Source organism: Chironomus tepperi, unplaced genomic scaffold (genome assembly GCF_022539635.2).
Source record: "Chironomus tepperi strain 1889 unplaced genomic scaffold, CSIRO-AGI_Ctep_v1 contig_85, whole genome shotgun sequence".
Taxonomy (NCBI): Eukaryota; Metazoa; Arthropoda; class Insecta; order Diptera; family Chironomidae; genus Chironomus; species Chironomus tepperi.
The window spans coordinates 267947-286049 of NW_027226207.1; the positions used below are offsets into that span (position 1 = coordinate 267947).

At 29.4% G+C, this 18103-nt stretch overlaps 2 protein-coding genes across 3 annotated transcripts in view; one reads left to right on the plus strand and one right to left on the minus strand.

Moving 5' to 3' along the window:
• Positions 1-18103, minus strand: part of LOC139086608 (uncharacterized) — a 44614-nt gene that overhangs the window by 14235 nt on the left and 12276 nt on the right. For both annotated transcript variants that reach the window (XM_070635118.1, XM_070635119.1), the window contains exons 2-3: positions 15542-15905; positions 136-280 (exon numbers count right to left, since the gene is read on the minus strand). In XM_070635118.1, coding sequence (XP_070491219.1) covers positions 136-280; positions 15542-15905 — 509 coding nt within the window. The remainder of the gene's footprint in view (positions 1-135; positions 281-15541; positions 15906-18103) is intronic.
• Positions 3720-8277, plus strand: LOC139086609 (phosphatidate cytidylyltransferase, photoreceptor-specific-like). The gene is made up of 7 exons (XM_070635120.1): positions 3720-4293; positions 4791-4915; positions 4976-5072; positions 5436-5805; positions 5861-6159; positions 6237-6368; positions 6693-8277. Exons 1-7 carry the CDS (start codon positions 4174-4176, stop codon positions 6915-6917), a joined length of 1368 nt encoding a protein of 455 aa, XP_070491221.1. The 5' UTR covers positions 3720-4173; the 3' UTR covers positions 6918-8277.

The window sequence follows — 18103 nt, forward strand, 5'->3', positions numbered from 1 at the left end:
TTATGCAAAGAAATTTTGGTGGGGAAGAAAAATTTAGAACAGAATAGAAAGAAATTTTTTATAGTTAATTGACATCGAATATGCAAGTTGTTATCACAACATTGATAGATGCAAATATTAATAGTTAGTACTCACTCTCGCATGAGGAACTTATCACCATCACTTGCTATACAATCACCACGATTGCTCATCTTTGATCCTTGAATATTTATTGTCTGCGGAACACCTGACTGAAACCACGAGCCTTCCCATTGCTGAGGAAATACACAATTTGAGGAAGCTGAAAATAGAGAAGAAAGAAAAATATTAAAATATATATGTGATCCCGTAATTTTATCATTCTCATTTCAATACACTTTTATTCATTGCTTTATTCTCATTGTTACTGTAAATACTTGAATTAAGTGTAAGGCGATTTATATCCAGAGCTCATACAAGTCAGTAAATATTGTACAAAATACTTTTGATTCAATTACAAACGGAAATGTCATTTTACACGACACAAGTGAATGGATAGATTTTTGTCCGATAAAAATTACGAGATTTTTGTTCTCCTGCAACTTTGTCATTATTGATACTTAATGTGCTGAATATGCTTGTTTTTCTCTTTCCAATTGAACGAACATTAACTTATCTCTATCTAAAGTACAACAATCTTCACTTGAAATCATATTTGTCAGTCCAAAAATAACAAAAAAATAGGGGTATTATGAGGTGAGACTTGTACTAAAGATTATTGCAGTTGGTTACGTCAATAGAATTTTTTTATTGGTCAGTTGTTTGTAAAGTATCAATTGATTTTTTAAAAGCAGCCGAACGACCGAACATTTCGCATTATTAAGCTACCTTTTTGAAAAAAATTTCAAAAATGCGCTAAAAATAGGGGTATTATGAGGTGAGACTTGTTTTATGAGACAATTTTTAACGGATTTTTTTGTTTGCATCGATGTATTGCAAACATCGCTTTAATCTAGCCTTAATACAGTAAATGACTAAGAATTTTATCAAATGCAATAGGGTAGACCAGCATTCAACAAATTAAGTAAAGTGGTAATCATCGTAACCATTTTTATGGATGCTAAGCTTTTAATAGCAGAATATGCTTAAACAAAGTACTTTTTAAATTTCTCCATTCTGCTCCTCCAGCAAATTTTGTCGAAGAATCATCAGCCTCTAATGTCATGTTTTTGCATTATTTTTTCAGCATAGAGTTGAATATAAAATATCCAGGAGAATTTTTTAATTAAGAATTATGTTTTAATGCGAAACGGGTGTAAAAAAAGTAACACTGTTGGTCATAAAAACTTTTAGCACTAAAAATGATATAAAACTCTTTCTCATCACGAAAAAGATGAAAAATTCATTTTTTCATGTTTCTGTATATTAGTGGCTTTCCAAAAAGTACCCTGAGATAAAGGAGATGAAAAATTTGCACTATAAAGCTAGTACCGACTGTGTAATTTACATATTAATGAGTTAATCCCTATGAAAATAGACTCTCGCAATTTGTTTCAAACGAAATGTTCCAATTATCATAACTATGAATTTTTTTATCTCTCCTTTTTACTTTTTTCCGATTTCTCTTTGAAAGTTACAACTTTTAATACTCTATGCTTGGTACTCATTTAATAATAAAATGCAGAATATCCATGGAAAAAAGTTCTATTCGATGAATTAAAATTTATTGATGGAGTTAAACTTTGAACATTTTTAATGATGAAACATTGTGAATTAAATATAATTTTTGGGTAAAATAATCTCTTTGCTTAAAAAACGAGTTGAATCGTTGCTAGATTCCATTTGGTACCAATGAAAAATAATTGAAATAAAGATTTTTCTTTCAAATTTTTTTACCTAGCATCAAACTTCAAAGTAATGTATAAAATGAAACAGAAAACAAGCATTTAATGCTTCATTATGAAACGAGTATTTGCATAAAACTCTAGTGCACATTTTTATTAAAATTATCAAACGTTCTCACTTTTTCCTCCCATATCTTTACTCTTTTATTCTATTTGTTCAAATCCCTTAGTATTATTTGTTTATCATTATGATTATGTTATGCTTGAATATCATTTCCATTCTATCTCATTGTACTTAATGCCAACACCACTTTTCAATGTTTTTCATCTGTTTCTTGTGCTATTTCTACATAAAAAAATTGTAAATGTAAAGTAATTCCCACAAGTTAAAAATATCGATTTGATGCGCGCGTCAGCTTTTAGCTTGAGAAGAGTATGAAAATATTTTTGTTCCTTTACATGTTCAGCTATGAGAGAAAAAAAATTCACATCCAAAAATAGACGAGCAGCAGTTAATCGAAAAACATTTTAAAATTAGATGGATACATCCTTGAAACTTCTTCTTCTGCTTCCCTTTGTTTGCGAATGTAGAATGTGATAAAAGAATGGGAAATGAAGATAATTTTCAAGGACAAATATTTACATGCATTTATTGCTACATTTCACATTCAATTTCATTAGATATTTTTATAGCGTTTAAAATTTCCATTTTTCTCGCCTTTTTATTGGCTTATGAATTATTATTAAATTTACCGCAAATTGAATTTACAGAAATTGTTGGCAAACTTTATTCATACTTGATTCATACGGTATCATTATTTGAATAGTTTTGAAGAATTTGCAAATATTGATAAAAATTTAAAGTAGAAAATAGTTCGGCTATGAATTGAAGTTAGATTTGATTTACTTCAATAAAAGTGGCAAAAATACCCTCGAAAAATACCTAAAAAAATAAAGATTCGGCAATATATATCTTCTAAATAAATTTATGGCAGCATTGAATAATCCTTGACCAAAGCAGAGCAAAAATCATATTTTCTATTGTTTGAGAGTGTGAAAAATTTGGGGAGAAAAAGATTGGATAACCGAAAAAAAGGGACAACGATAACACATCTAAACATACAGTAAAAAAACAAGAAAAATAAAAATAAACAACGGATGAATCACGAACGCATTGGATATTCCACTCAAATACAGCTCATAATTCATCATTCATTTTCTCATTTTTTAAATCAAAAAAACATTTGGCAAAGAAAAAAAAACATATCATATTTATATTATAAATAAAAGGCATTGCTGTAAGCCTCAATATGAATTCACACCATTTTTTATCGCAAAATTTCATTTTATATTCATTCTGTCGTTCATATATGAACTCACATTAAAGTGTTTTGCGGGAACCACTCGAAGTGCTATTCTGTTTTATTCGACAACATGATGATAGAAAAAAATGAATGAGAAAAAATGTTGAACCTTTTAGAAGGCAGAAGTTATTGAGGACAATAACGAACGGGGAACAAATAAATAAATATATAGACTTGTACATAGAAATACATTAATCTTTATAATGCATAAAAGAATAGAAAGAACTTTGCGGTTAATACATATAAATTGATATGTGAATTACATTTTAAAGACATAGCCGAAATTTAATTATTATATTGATTAAAAAAAAGTACCAAGAAATTAATCATAATCAGCAACATCAAATCTAAAATGCATTAAATGTTTTGTTTACGTCTGCTCAGCCTAATTTCAATTTTATCTAAAGCTTGATATATCAAGCAATAATTGGGTTCATACTTTAATAATTCATTGAATTTTTGATGATGTTGAGCACACATGAATGATCAAAAAATTTTAGTGATTTTTATATTCACGCAAACTCGTTCAAAGTTGCTCGTGTATGTCATAAACTTAACAATCAATCAATGTTAAAGAGCTAAACATGAACAAAATAATAACAGAGCATACATTTTTAATATGAGTAGTATGACTATAATATTTTTTTCAGACTTTATTGGCTAAACACTTGACACAAATGTTTAAAAAAGTAAATCCATGGACAACCCACTTAAATGTCACATGTGAACAATATCTACTATCTTATCAAAAGAAAATTCTCCAAAATACCAATCTAACGGGCTTAGAATTATAACCTCCTTATCATGAAGCGATAAGATAAGCTTCACGGCAGCTTTAATTATAACAGCAATGTGAGATTGTTATAAATTAAATTTTATGAGAGAATTTTGAATTGAGAATAGAGTATACATGTAAAAAATGAGGAAAAAATAAAACTTTCTACCCACATTAGTTGAGTTAGTGAGACAGTCTACAATGAGCATGCAAAGTGATAAACTGAATTGAAATGAACGTTGATAGTAAAGTGTCAAAATATTCAAATAAAAATAAAAAAATATTGTGTGAGAGTGCCAATATAAGGAGAAAAATCATTAAAAATGAGAAGTTTACAAACGACTCTGATCATGTATGTGAGAATATTAGAATAAAAAGGCATATTAAATTTGCATTTATATCTTATTAGTGACGCCTTTAAAATAATTTTTTAACAATATAATTTGTGAACATTTTTGTGCGTTGGTGAAAATATATAATGATGTATAGATGATTAGAACATAGATGATCATTAGTCTAATGATACTACGATATTATATTTTATTCTGCGCAGTGTTTTATTATCATGTCTTCTTATTCTTACAAAATAACACGAGAATTCACATGAGGTGCTTCACAATGACTCTCTATATTTTTTCATTATTTTCTTATCGCACATTTTCTCTTTTTATTTTTATTTATATTTTTTTAATACATCCCATACGTATTTTGTGTGATCTACTAAAATTATTTTCAGACTGTTTACACAACAAGCAAAGTTGCATGACATATAAAAGTTTTTAAAAATAGTTCACAATATTGATTAATCTATAACTATTTTTATTTCGTTTTACGCACCATAATCAAAAGATTGACTCAGAATATGAAGATGTGCTTGAAAAGAAATACGTTAAGGAATTAGCAGAAAAGCATCAAGAGGGTACAAAAAAGGTACCAAAATTTCTATCATCAGCTATAAAAGGTCTTCCTGAGAGGTATTATACATCAATACTAAAGAAAAATATCTTTCTAAGCTTTAATTCTCCCAATTCTAGATGGAAAAATTGGGTGGTTCGCCTCGTATTTGCAATAATAATGATCTCAGCATTTTGCGTTTTAATAGCAGGTGGCCCATTGGCATTAATGGGTTTAGTATGCAAAATAATATTCTTTGCCATGCCCAGTAAAATTTGAATGTTTCTGCTAATATTAGCCCCAAAGAAGATTTTTTAGGTCTTCATAAATCAAACGAGCAGTATTTAATATTAAAGCTTGCTTTACATTAAACACCGATTAAGGTCTAATTTTTTCGAAAACGATTATTTGAGGAATTTTAAAACGATTTTTTTTTTCGTGGGACAGCTTATTTTATTGGTTTTGTTTTTTGGTTACTATGCTGCCTTTTAAAGCTCCAAAAATTACCAGAAACGTTCTTATTGGGCTTATTTAAATTTATTCTATTAATATATCATTCTTTACACTTTCCGGTGCGCTCTCCCTTACACATCATCTCAGGTTATCGCAATTCAAGTAAAATGCTTCCAAGAGATAATGCAAGTGGGATTCCATGTCTACCGTGTCGATGAAATTCCCTGGTTCCGGCAGCTTACATGGTACTTGCTGTGCATATCAAATTACTTCTTTTATGGTGAATATTTATTTGATTTTGTTGGACAACCATTGAATCGGATTGAGTCACTTCAATTTCTTATCAAATCACATCGTTTTATTTCGTATTGCTTGTACTTGATTGGATTTACTGTATTTGTGATGCTCCTTGTGAAGAAGTATAAGACGAGACAATTTCATTTATTTGCTTGGGCACATGTTGCCATATTGATCACAGTCATGCAGAGCTACTTATTAATAAGGAATATATTTGATGGTAGATAATAAGAAATTATCACAAGTTCATAAAACTTATAAATATTCTATTGCAGGATTAATTTGGTTTATAACGCCTTCTTTAATGATTATTATGAATGACATCATGGCTTATGTGTTTGGATTTTTCTTCGGAAGAACCCCATTGATAAAACTTAGTCCGAAAAAAACTTGGGAAGGATATTTAGGAGGAGGAATAGCAACTGTATTATTTGGACTCATTCTGTCATACTTTTTATCACTCTATCCATATTTCACATGTCCTGTGGATTATTCAGAAGATGCAAATAGAATTGTCATCATTGACTGCACACCAGGCTATTTATACCAGACACAAGAGTTCAAAATTACCATTGTGAGCGCACTTCATTGATTTTTCAATTTATTCGTGTAAAAAATATGTAAAACTTTTTCCTTTTATTGCCGCTTTAGGGAAATTTCGAGTCAATTTTCAATATTCAACCATTTGTACTTCATTCATTTTCATTGAGCATCTTTAGTTCTGTAATTGGCCCATTTGGTGGATTTTTCGCTTCAGGATTTAAGAGAGCGTTTAATATTAAGGTAAGAAGATACTTTTTACCTTCCTTTAGTAAAGGGTTAAGGGATTATTTTCACAAATAACAACCACAAAGGATAAATACAATGAGGAGAAGAATGAAATTTTCATTAGTTGCTAGCGAGCAATGAACAGAAAATTTAATTGTTAGAAAAGTTTCGAGTTAATTTTTATTGTTTCTCAGAACATTTAAAAGGTTGGTAGCATCAGATTGTGAGGAATTAAGTGCTCCAGTCTCAGATTGTTAATACAAAAAATTTTAAGTGATAAACTTTTTTTTTTAAGGATGCCATACCATAATTTATTAACCTGACTCGGTATATTTTCAGGATTTTGGAGATTCAATTCCTGGACATGGTGGAATTATGGATCGATTCGACTGTCATGTACTTATGGCAACATTCGTTTATGTTTACATTTCCAGCTTTATAAGAGAGGTTTCACCTCAAAAGATCCTAACACAAATTTATTATCTAAAACCGGAAGATCAATTATCTTTTTATTATCAATTAGAAAATTTATTAACTAGCCAAAATTTATTAAATTTACAGTAATTTATGCAGTTATATTGTACAAATCATGACATCAGTACAAAGATTTCGTGAGGTATTTTATTAAATATTGTTCTTTGAGATGCTATGTTATATAATTTTTATATGAATTGAGGAATATAAAATGTGCAATATTTCTCAGTATTTTTTATAAGAACGTGATGTATATCGCATAGTTTTCTAGTCTGAATTGAAATAAAATAAATATAAAGCTCATCTTGAAAATGCCAACATTAAAGCTCTTTAATTTCTAAAGCATACACATGCACATGTAACGTTGATGAATTTTCCCCATTCGTGGATACCAGGGTAACTGATACAACGTACCGAAAAAGGAGAAGAGAAAAAAGAATAATAACAGAACGAGACTCTGTGTACATAAATATTTATTGGATAATCATACAGTTTGTATAGTTCAAAAGACTTACAGTCAATTATTTTAATGCAACAATATTCTAACTGCACCTGGTGATTTTCCTCTACAGATTCTCATGTTTTTTAACTTCCACGCGTAAACATAGAATTTATTGTTTTTACTTAAAGACTTTAAATGATTTAATGGAGGCGTAGAAGAAACGGAAGCTTAAAAATGATTTATTGTTTCATAAATTTTTATAGTCTTTGCTTATGACGCGCTTGTACGTCTGGAACACAGAAAGTTTGCAAGAAAATTTTTAAACTGTCAGATAGAAAATTAAAAAGTCTACAGTTTGCATAAATAAGTCGCCGGAAGTTATAATTTTCCTTTAGTTCTCACGTCCAATTATTTAATCAAACATCTTCATGTTCAAAGTAAGATATGGTATCGTTCTCAAAATCAGGATACTTTAAGGATTTGGTTTTGGAGCAGCTCAAGCAAAATAATTCTTAATGTGCAAGGAAAAAATGTCACGACGTTAAAAAACAAGACATAAGAGGAAAGGAAATTGAGAGACATGTGAAAGATGCTTCAATATAATCTCATGGCTGCAATTTTTCTTATGGTTTTTATTAGATAAAGAAGCACTTCTTTAGTTCTCGCGTGGATAAAAGCAAAAAATGCCAATAGCTTTGTGTTAAATGTTCATTGACATGAGATATGGTAGAAGAGTGATGGGAATGCATGAAGCATAACTTCAAAGGAGCATGTTTAACTGATGTTCAAAGCTTTTAATTTTAAAAATATAAATTTAAAGAAATTTAATATAATTTTAATGTTTACACAAATCGTTACCATCTCATATCTATTAAATTACAATTAGAACCGTATTCGAAGGAATTTGTAGTAACAAATCGATTCATGATTGTTATTATCTTCAAAAATAATTACTTTATTCTAAAGCAGAAATTTCAATAAATTTTGATTGACATTAAATTAATTAAATTTTAGTACAAACATCGCGATGTTCTCTGTGAGAATTAATTTATGAGATTAGGAGAGTTTTATCTTTCAGAAAAAATATTTTACAGCCTCTCATGTTGCTTCTGAGGAAAAATCTGAACAGTAACTTACATTTATTTCACGAACTTCAGTTAATCTCTCATTTCACACCGTAATACAATAGACAGAAAAATTTTACGACTACACAAAATAACGTTGAGAAATGAAAGAAGAAAAGGGTAACTTGAGCTAATATCTATTCACTTTATTGTGTTGTTGAAGCCATCCAACGGAATGGAAATGGTAGGAAATCTTTTCAGATATTGGCAATGGGGCTAAGGCGCATAAAAAAAAATTCAAGATGTTCAATTAACCTTTGAGATTCTAAAATTTTAATTATTTCAATTGATAGAAATCTTCGATATTATTAATTTTCTAAATTAAGTCATACGGACAGAATGAAGAATAAATTGTGTTATTGCAAATATCCAAAATGAACATGAATAGCAACTAACAACAAAAGGGAATAGAGAGATGGAGAAACAATTGAGATAAAACATACATAAATTCCGTAAGATTGTTTTTTTGCTTCTAACCATAACATTGTACATTCTTCTCATTTTCATTTCAATTTAGCAACTGGCTATGTTCTTGGTTATGTATTGGGGAGGTTATAATTAAGTATAATAGAAAGAGTAGCTCACACTCTCCTCTCACCCCAGAAAAAAAACGCATTACTGCCTCATTTGCTGTCGTTTTTACATCTCCAATTCTGTTTATATGTACTTAGTTGTTGATTGTTGTTGCGTTCAATGAAGAAGAGAAAAATTCTTTATTTTTCATTTATTTGTGTTTTTTTTCTGCCACATATTGTCTTTCAAACTAAGCTCTTTCTTCATGTAGGTTTTTTGTGTATGGTGCGTACACATTATACATTATGTTACATTTCATGGCATGTGAAATAAGTAAAATTTTGTGTTGTGTTCTCTCACTCACTCGTTGCCAGAAACAAGCAGTGTCATATAAATTTTTATATTAGAATAAATGGCAGCTTTTTTGCAGCAGGAACAAGTTGAAATGAGCAAAAAAAAGCGGAAAATGGCAGAGAATATAAAATATATGTTGTAATGTTGTTGAGAACAAAAGGATTGCCTTTAATTCCCTTTTCCAATTCCGAAAATGTATCCATTTTCATTTCTTCTTCTTGCTTTCATTCTCTGTCCTGTTCAGTTTTATGAGGATAAATTGCACAATAACAACAATGAATGGTTTAAAACAGCAAACAGAAAATGTATAATTATATTAATTGCTAGTTGTATAGCTGTGAATATATCTTACTGCATTGAGCAAGATGAATTTATTTAAAAAGAGACTGAGTTTTAATTCTTATATTGCGTGTATCCGCGTGCACCTTTGCGAATTTTTCATGGTAATTTTTCACAATTTCATAATAAATTGTCAATGGAAAATATCACAAGCAAATCACAAAATGTCTTGCATCAAACAATTATGAGTTTATGTAATACCTTCTTAGAATTCTGACCTAATTGGCTATTTCTTCAAAGTAAATATTTCAAAAGCATGTATGGTCTCCGATTCTGATTTAAAATATTTCCAACTTTAATGCTTAATTCCCTTTTATTACCATTCATTCTGCAACTCATTTACTATTTATTTGTGGAGAGAAGTCTTTCAATTTCAAAAATTACAGCCTGTGTATAATAGCAAACATAAAAGCAGAAAGAGCTTTAAAGGCAATTAAATTGGATTTGAAAATGGAAAGGAAAATGCAAATTATTTGGTTAATTTGATATGCCATTGAATAATTCATTTGTTAGAATGCACTTCAATTGAGTATTTGATTTGAACGCACAATTATTTTACCGTCGATTAAGCAATCTATTTGTATGAGTAAGTATTTATGCTTATATATATCGACAATATAAGGCGGAATCTGCTTTTATGTTTTCTCTATCGATTTATGCCTTTTTCCTTTTCAATATTTCAAATACTATTGTGCACGCGTGTTATTTTTCATTCAATACAAATCAGGCATATACATTAGCTTAAAAATAGACTTCAATCATTTAAATTTCAAATATATTTAGCACTTATTTCAATTCAAAAGCGATAATAATGATTTTCTCTATTCATAATGAATCAATCACTTACTCTACGATTTTCAGTTTTTAAATGAGTAAGCCGTAAAGTATCGAGAAATAAATATCTATTATTAAGAACAAGAGAATAAAATTACTGCCGAAGTGTAATTTTTAGAGTAAAATTATCGAATGAGTTTCAGACAATTATATGCCTATGTTTAGAAGGAATCACTCTTCATTGAACTTGAAACGATCACAATAAAAGATGTTAAAACCGAAAATTAAGATATACCGATATATTTTCCATAGTTTGGCTGATATGAATAATACAATAAATTTCATTTTTAATTTTTAAAATCACTTAAGGAATTCTTTCAAAAAACATCAAAATGCGCTTAAAAATTCAATTTCATGATGAAAAAATCTACTCAATGTTGTTTATTTCTGCTCACAGACGGCAATGATTATTCATTTTGTTTTCCTCATTCTATCAAGTTTCACCGAAAAAAAACCATAAACATGCCAAAAACGAGTAGAAGACTTGAAATTTGTTTCTCTTAAAAATAAATTATCATCATAAAAATTACCATTTAAATTATACGAGTAGATGAGTTAACCATGTAACAGTAATTTGCATATTAATTGACCCTTACTTTTCATGTATCGTAATAAAATAAAGACATCACTGTTTAATATAAAATGTATATTTTCGATTATATTATGAGGATATATCCATCCGCAGACTGATTGAATAGAGTGATTGGTGAACGTTTGAAATGTTATGAAGAGGTAGAAGTAACAAATAAAGAGTGAGCTATTAAAAAATCATTTTCGGTTGATATTGATGAAGATTTTATTATGGAAGAACCACACAAAGGAAAAGAGATGGAGAGAGAATCTGTCAATATCGCCACGTCATGTCAAATGAAATTAATGTGGTCTCTCGGTCATTCTTCATATCAAAAAAGAATTTTTAATACATCAACCGCAATGACGATGATAATGTGGTTGCCTTTATTCTTTAATATTTCAAGAGCTGTATTCATTGAAAGCGAGTGTAGCACTTGTGTTCTTTAAATGAGCGACCTATGTCACTATTAGACATAATGATTTGAATTTATTCTCCACTTATTGTTCGAAATCATTCAAAAGAGGTTTCTTAATAGTTTTTCGTGTTCTCTTTCTTATTCTTTGGTAAGAACATAATCTAAATTATTTTTCTTTCGTTTCTTGTAGTTGAAAGCAATGAGAAGTGAGAGAGTAGCGAAAAAAGCTCCATCAACAAAACACAAAAAAAAAATAGCAAAAGAATGCTTTCAACATAAATTTAGTCACGCACCGTCAAGTATATTCTATATCATCGCTCAAGCAAAAAAGGGCGAATAATATAAATTTATATATATGTGCTGAGAAAAGCATGAAAATTTAAGTTGATCTGCCTAATAAATTTTTTCTGGAATTTTCGCCCACCTTTCCTTTTTTATTTCGGTCGATGAAAAAATTACTTCCATTTATTGAGCTGCCTGCTATTGTGTTAAAGAGAAATAAATTAAAGGCACAGTGAATTTCAGCTTTAAATTGAAATTTTATAAAGCTAAAATAAATCAAAAACAGGATAAAATTCAATGCCAATGTCATTAATTTAACAGTAAACTTGAGTTCATTTGAAAATTGATCCAAATCGTCTTGGTAATATTATTTTTATTGCAATAAGCCTTCAGGAATAATCCAAGAAGAGGCAAACAAGAAATCTTAAAAAAACATGAGGCATATAAAATCGCACGAAGATCTATCAATAACTGAATAATAAAAAATGATATGCTTCCTTAAATTCATTCGAATGCCAAAAAGAAGTAACATTGAATTGAGAATGAGTGTGAGATAAGAAGATGTAGAAATGAAAAAGATGTTAGGGTATTAAATGCTTATTTGATTGAGTCTTCAATTCACTGCCAATTTTTATAATAACATTTCTTTTCTCTCTCACCCATTCAGCTTTAAAAATCCCTCAAATTTTATTACCATAAGAGAAATACCTTCGACGAATATTTTCACCCTTACATCATATAGATAGATGTATAAGTTGAATTGTATAGGTATATGCATATAAATTATTCCAAATATATTTTCATTTCTTTTTCTTTTGCCAGAAATAAGAAAAAAATATGAAGTCGAGGCTGAATATAAATATGAGGCAATAAAAAAAGATTAGCAGCTTTTGCAGCTTCTATGCGATATGTGTTGTCTGGAGCCAAAGTGAAAAAAAAAAATCAACCAAGAAACATGTGAAAGGATTTTTCTGCTTTTTATATTCTATTCCATTTTTTTTAAATGCGAATAATAAAAGGAGAAAATAAAAAGGCATAAAAAGCTAATCTTGAATATGAAATTATTTTCCTTGCAATCGCACATAATATCACATTATATGTACATCATATCATTCTCTGGTGAATGATGAATCTGAGCAGTTTTGTATAATGATATGAGAAGTGTATGTCTTTAGTGTTATCAATGGCCCTCTGCATACACTCTCTTCTCCTTCTTTACACTAACTCTCTTATAACATAACTCTTGAGTACTTTACAATATTTATAATCTTGCTGTTGCCAGCACCACAACCATCCGTGATACTTTCACTTTTTTCCACTCTTCTTGAGATAAATGTTGTTCTTTTCTGCTCGTATATGGAAAGGAATCTTGTTCCTTTTAAATGTATGTATATATCACAATTTTTAACCACCTCAATCCATCCTTTTCTCTCTTTCATTTTTTTAAGAGCCTCGCATTCGTCGACGACCCTGGTAAATAGTGTAGAATCAAAGGCATAAGTAGCAAAAAGGAGATGAACATAATAAATCTGAAAAGGATTTATCTACAAGCGAAAAATAATTTATGTGCTTTCCAGGTTGAAGCAATTCTATCTTATGCTATTTATATTCCGCATCGTTGCCGTTGTCTTGTTGAAGGCACATGCCTTGATGCACAATATAAAATAAATATTTTCACGAGCAAAAAATGGAGCAAGAAAAAATATTAAAATAACATTAAACGTATAAAGGATGAAATTTAGTTGAAAATTCATTATTAAGCATATTTTCAAACAGAAAACTGAGACTGTGTATTGAGCAAATAATGATCTATGACTGTAAAAAAAATAAACTGTCTGGTTAATTGAGGAATTTGAAGCTGCATTAATGAGGAAATTCAGATTTCGTAACTAGAACAAAAAAAGATAATTTACATTTAATTGGAGCCCAATATGGCAGAAAAAGTATTGTACACAAGCATGTCCTAATACATTTACTCGAACTCATACAAACAACTATAACAAAGAAGGATATTCCAAATATCTACTCATGGGATATAAGAGGATATTGTATGGATATTTTTGGGGTTGAAACAGGATGTATCAACATCAAATGTGCCTTGAGAGTAAGGAGAATCTCTTCCTTAAAAGCTTTATCAACTTATGTTTTATACAAAAGAAAAACTTTTCCTATGGTTTATTAAATTTCCTGCATTCTTTCTTGATGCAAGATATTTGCCCATTCTACTCCATATATGGAATGGAACCCTTATTTTTATGTTTATATTACCTCAACTGCAAGCTACTTAACAACAAAAATCCTTAATTATTATTCACGGAATATTTTCATACTTATAGCGAAAAAAGAGTTCATTTTAATTTATGCATAAGAATCTGTTATTGTTTTTCTTTTTTATACTTCTCCTTATTAATTCAATCTCTCTTAGATGATGTTTCCTGCTTATGCATGAACGTACATAATATTTATGTAAGAATGAAGGAATTTTTTAATTCCTCAAGTAAAAAAAATTATGTTTACGAGGCATAAAAGACATGACGAACGAGAAGAAGCAAAAAAGTCGATTTAAAAATAAATGCATAATAAAATTATGCTATGAGCCATTTTTTTGTTGCGTTGTCTTCTTCTTATTAATTGAAGAAGGAAGGAGATGGCAAAGAAAAATATGTAAAATTAAGTATAAATATTGAGGAAGAGATTTTTATCCGTCTTATTTCACCCAGCCACCCCACTTATACACTCAATCTTTGTTTAAAAAACAATGATGATGAGGATAGAGCAGCATGTTCGTTTATTCCACGTCTATTTTTGTTGCATACCCCAGTTAGAATGTTCTGAATTTCAGACAGTATTGCGAATAAGCTAGCTAAACGCTAGCTATTAATGAATTTTAGCTAGCCAGTTTATAGCCAGTTTAAAGCTAGTTACTTTTCAGCTAGCTGTTTTTATGCTATGCTTTTCAGCTAGCTGTTTTATAGCCATCACTTTTCAGCTAGCTGTTTTATAGCCAGTTTAAAGCTAGTCGCTTTTCAGCTAGCTGTTTCATAGCCAGCTTAAAGCAAGTCGCTTTTCAGCTAGCTGTTTCATAGCCAGCTTCAAGTCGCTTTTCAGCTAGCTGTTTCATAGCCAGCTTAAAGCAAGTCGCTTTTTATAGCCAGTTTAAAGCTTCACTTTTCAGCTAGCTGTTTTATAGCCATAAAGCTAGTCGCTTTTCAAGAGCCAATTTAAAGCTAGTCGCGAAGCTGTTTTATAGAGAGCTAGTCGCTTTACAGCTTATTGTTAATCTCATTTTTTACAAAAGTCGATTTAAAAATAAATGCATAATAAAATTATGCATATGAGCCATTAAAAAAACTCTTTTTGTTGCGTTGTCTTCTTCTTATTAATTCGGCAAAGAAGGAAGGAGATGGCAAAGAAAAATATGTAAAATTAAGTATAAATATTGAGGAAGAGATTTTTATCCGTCTTATTTCACCCAGCCACCCCACTTATACACTCAATCTTTGTTTAAAAAACAATGATGATGAGGATAGAGCAGCATGTTCGTTTATTCCACGTCTATTTTTGTTGCATATAAAAATATTTTCTCATCTTCAACATTGTATACGTCTATAGGTACCTAGCATAAGCATCACATTGTTATTAATAAAGAATTTTTCCATGTAATTACAACATAATCTTCTTGCAAGTTGTACTTTAAGGCCAAACAATTTCATTTTTTGTTTCTTACAGTAACAACAATGGTACAGCGAATAATTCGTGTTTGTCGACCTAAACGCAATAATGCTGACTTCGAATTATGAAATAAATGGCTATATTTTTATAAAAATTTTCACTTACCTTCCTGTCTAGCTTGCAGACATTCAATCGACGTTGTCAGATGCAGCAGGACTATAATTATGGAGGCCAAAAAACTTTTCCAATTACATCTACTCCTATTTGCAGTATTAAACTCCGCATATTTCTCTTTCCGGTCTAGTCTACATATACTATTTTCACTATTATTATTGTTAATAATAATTTTCTTATTATTTTCATCATTTTCATTTCCATTAGTTTTATTATTGTAAAGTCTTTCAAAATTTATTTGTAGTATGTGACTATATTCATCAATATTTGCATTTATTTTATTTTCACTTGATAAAATGTGAAACGATCTGTTCCAAAATCGACTTTTTGTTGACGATTTACTATGACTAGTAATCTAAAATGAACAAAAGAAAAAAGAAAATTTTATGAGTTAATAATGAAAATTTATTTTCATTTGAAAGCTATTAATTAAGCTAATTAAAATATAGGAAAATTGTATTAATTAGTTTACTGTTAAAATTTAGATTTATCGCTTAGTGACTCGATAAATTAACATTTGAAATTGAAAATGTTGCTAGTGGAGACATTTTGAGGCTTTGTTTATGAGAAAATTTATTTCAGTAATTTCATGAAATCACTTCAGTTAGATTAAATTTATTAAGAGTGTTTTTGTCTTGGGGTAAGACTTTATTTATTTGTTATGGAACAGAACCAAATTATTATCAGCTTATTATACATATTCGAGGATCTCTTAAGGTTTAATCAAAAACGCTAATTAATGTCTCAATATTTTTTAAAGTTTTACTTTTTCAAGCAATTTTCTTGATAAAATCCATAAACTTTTTACGAGATGCCCTTCTTTATATTGAATGTAAATAAAGCAAGAAAATACACAACAGAAAAGTTCAAAATTTAGGGGAGAAACTGAGGCGAAAAATTTCAAGTAATTGCACCAATTCAAATTAATTAAGTAAATAGAATTAATTGTGCTACTTTGACTTTCAAATTTCTCATTGACGGTCAATTACTTAGAAAACCGAGAGACTGGAGGCATAAAAAAGTGGGAGAAATATATTAGTAAGAAAGGTCTTGTGATTGTCATGAAAATAGCATTTAATATTATGTGTATATAAAATATCATGTGGTGAAGTATTGTGAGTAAAATGTTGGACATTCTTAGGGGAGATGGTCACGCTTTGTCCCTAAAAACCGTAGTAGAAACTCCCCTCTCAATTCAGACGACATGACGGTTATAAAAATTTCCTTTTTATGATGCAACGCATAAAAATAAAACGATTTCGTACTTTTTTTACCGCAATATAGGAAGAAACTCTTAGTGTTCCCGTAATAAAACTCCAAGCAGTAATGTAAGGTGTGCTTTAAAATTCTTATTGTCAGCGTTTCTTTCTACTTCACTTATACACGAGAGAAAAATTATGGGAAATTATTTTCAAGGCGATGAAACACATGTAAAATTGATAATACCCATATGGACACAACATTAATTTTAAATGGAACCTTTTTCACTGCCTGCGTGAGCGTGTGTGTTGAAATGTGAGTTTTTGTCTTTATTGCGACTATAATAAATGACGCATTAAGTAAGTATCTCTTAAATACTCTAAAGTAAGCCTTGAAAAAGAGAGAATGAAATGCGAGATGTTACGAAAGAATTTAAAGAAAGATATCCAAAATAAGAATCAATCTTTTAAATGATTCATCATTCATGTGAATGCGTGAATATATCAATTTCATCGACAAAGACTCATATATTATAAATGTATGAATATGGTCGATGGGAGGTCTAATAACAAATATACACTGCTGGAATCTTCTACTGACTTTTCACTTACGTGACTTTATTATATAGATGTTAAACACTTATTATGGGCATTGATTAATAAATGAATAACAAAAACACGATGTATTATGTGATACTTTATACGATCATGGATAGACTGGGGTGATATTGGTTTTCACTCAAATTTGGAGATAAGTGATAATTTTTTTATATTTGAATATTATAATGTCAATCAGATGTTTTGAGTTTTTTATTGTAACTTTACCAACTAACAGCAATTAATATGGAAACATGAAATATTATATCAACATAAAATTTGATATTCAAAACAATCTGATGTTGAAGAACTTTCCAATAAGACTCAAACACATTTTTCGGAAAAATTTTATTGCGATCTAATTCTACTAAAAAATACTTTGAGTGCTATACAGCATACATAAAAATATCAGTGCACACAAATTTATTAGTAACAGCTGTTGAAGCATATTTTAAACAATTTTTATAACTTTATATATTGAATAGAATGTTCCTGCTTTTGTCGTATTTTTTCATGGTTAACGAAATTACATTCTCGGTGATGTAAAATAATGACATTTTCAAACTTCTTGTAGAATTTTCTCCTCAAGCTAAATCTGGTGCTCGTTTTTCATGCACTCCTTTTTTTATTCGTCTATATATACATACGACTGAGTGAAAGAAATTGCAATTTGGCAAAAAAATTGTTGCTCCGAGGTTTTGTTCGCTATATCTCATCTTCACTTTTTTTTGTTATGTCAAGTGGAATCGTAGATTGT

Bases quoted from the DNA above. Each gene is read 5' to 3' on its own strand.
- LOC139086609 (XM_070635120.1), top strand. From the start codon at position 4,174: ATGAACGTTGATAGTAAAGTGTCAAAATATTCAAATAAAAATAAAAAA. The intron at 5,073-5,435 runs GTATGCAAAATA...ACATCATCTCAG, and splicing joins CATTGGCATTAATGGGTTTA to GTTATCGCAATTCAAGTAAA. The intron at 6,160-6,236 runs GTGAGCGCACTT...TTGCCGCTTTAG, and splicing joins AAGAGTTCAAAATTACCATT to GGAAATTTCGAGTCAATTTT.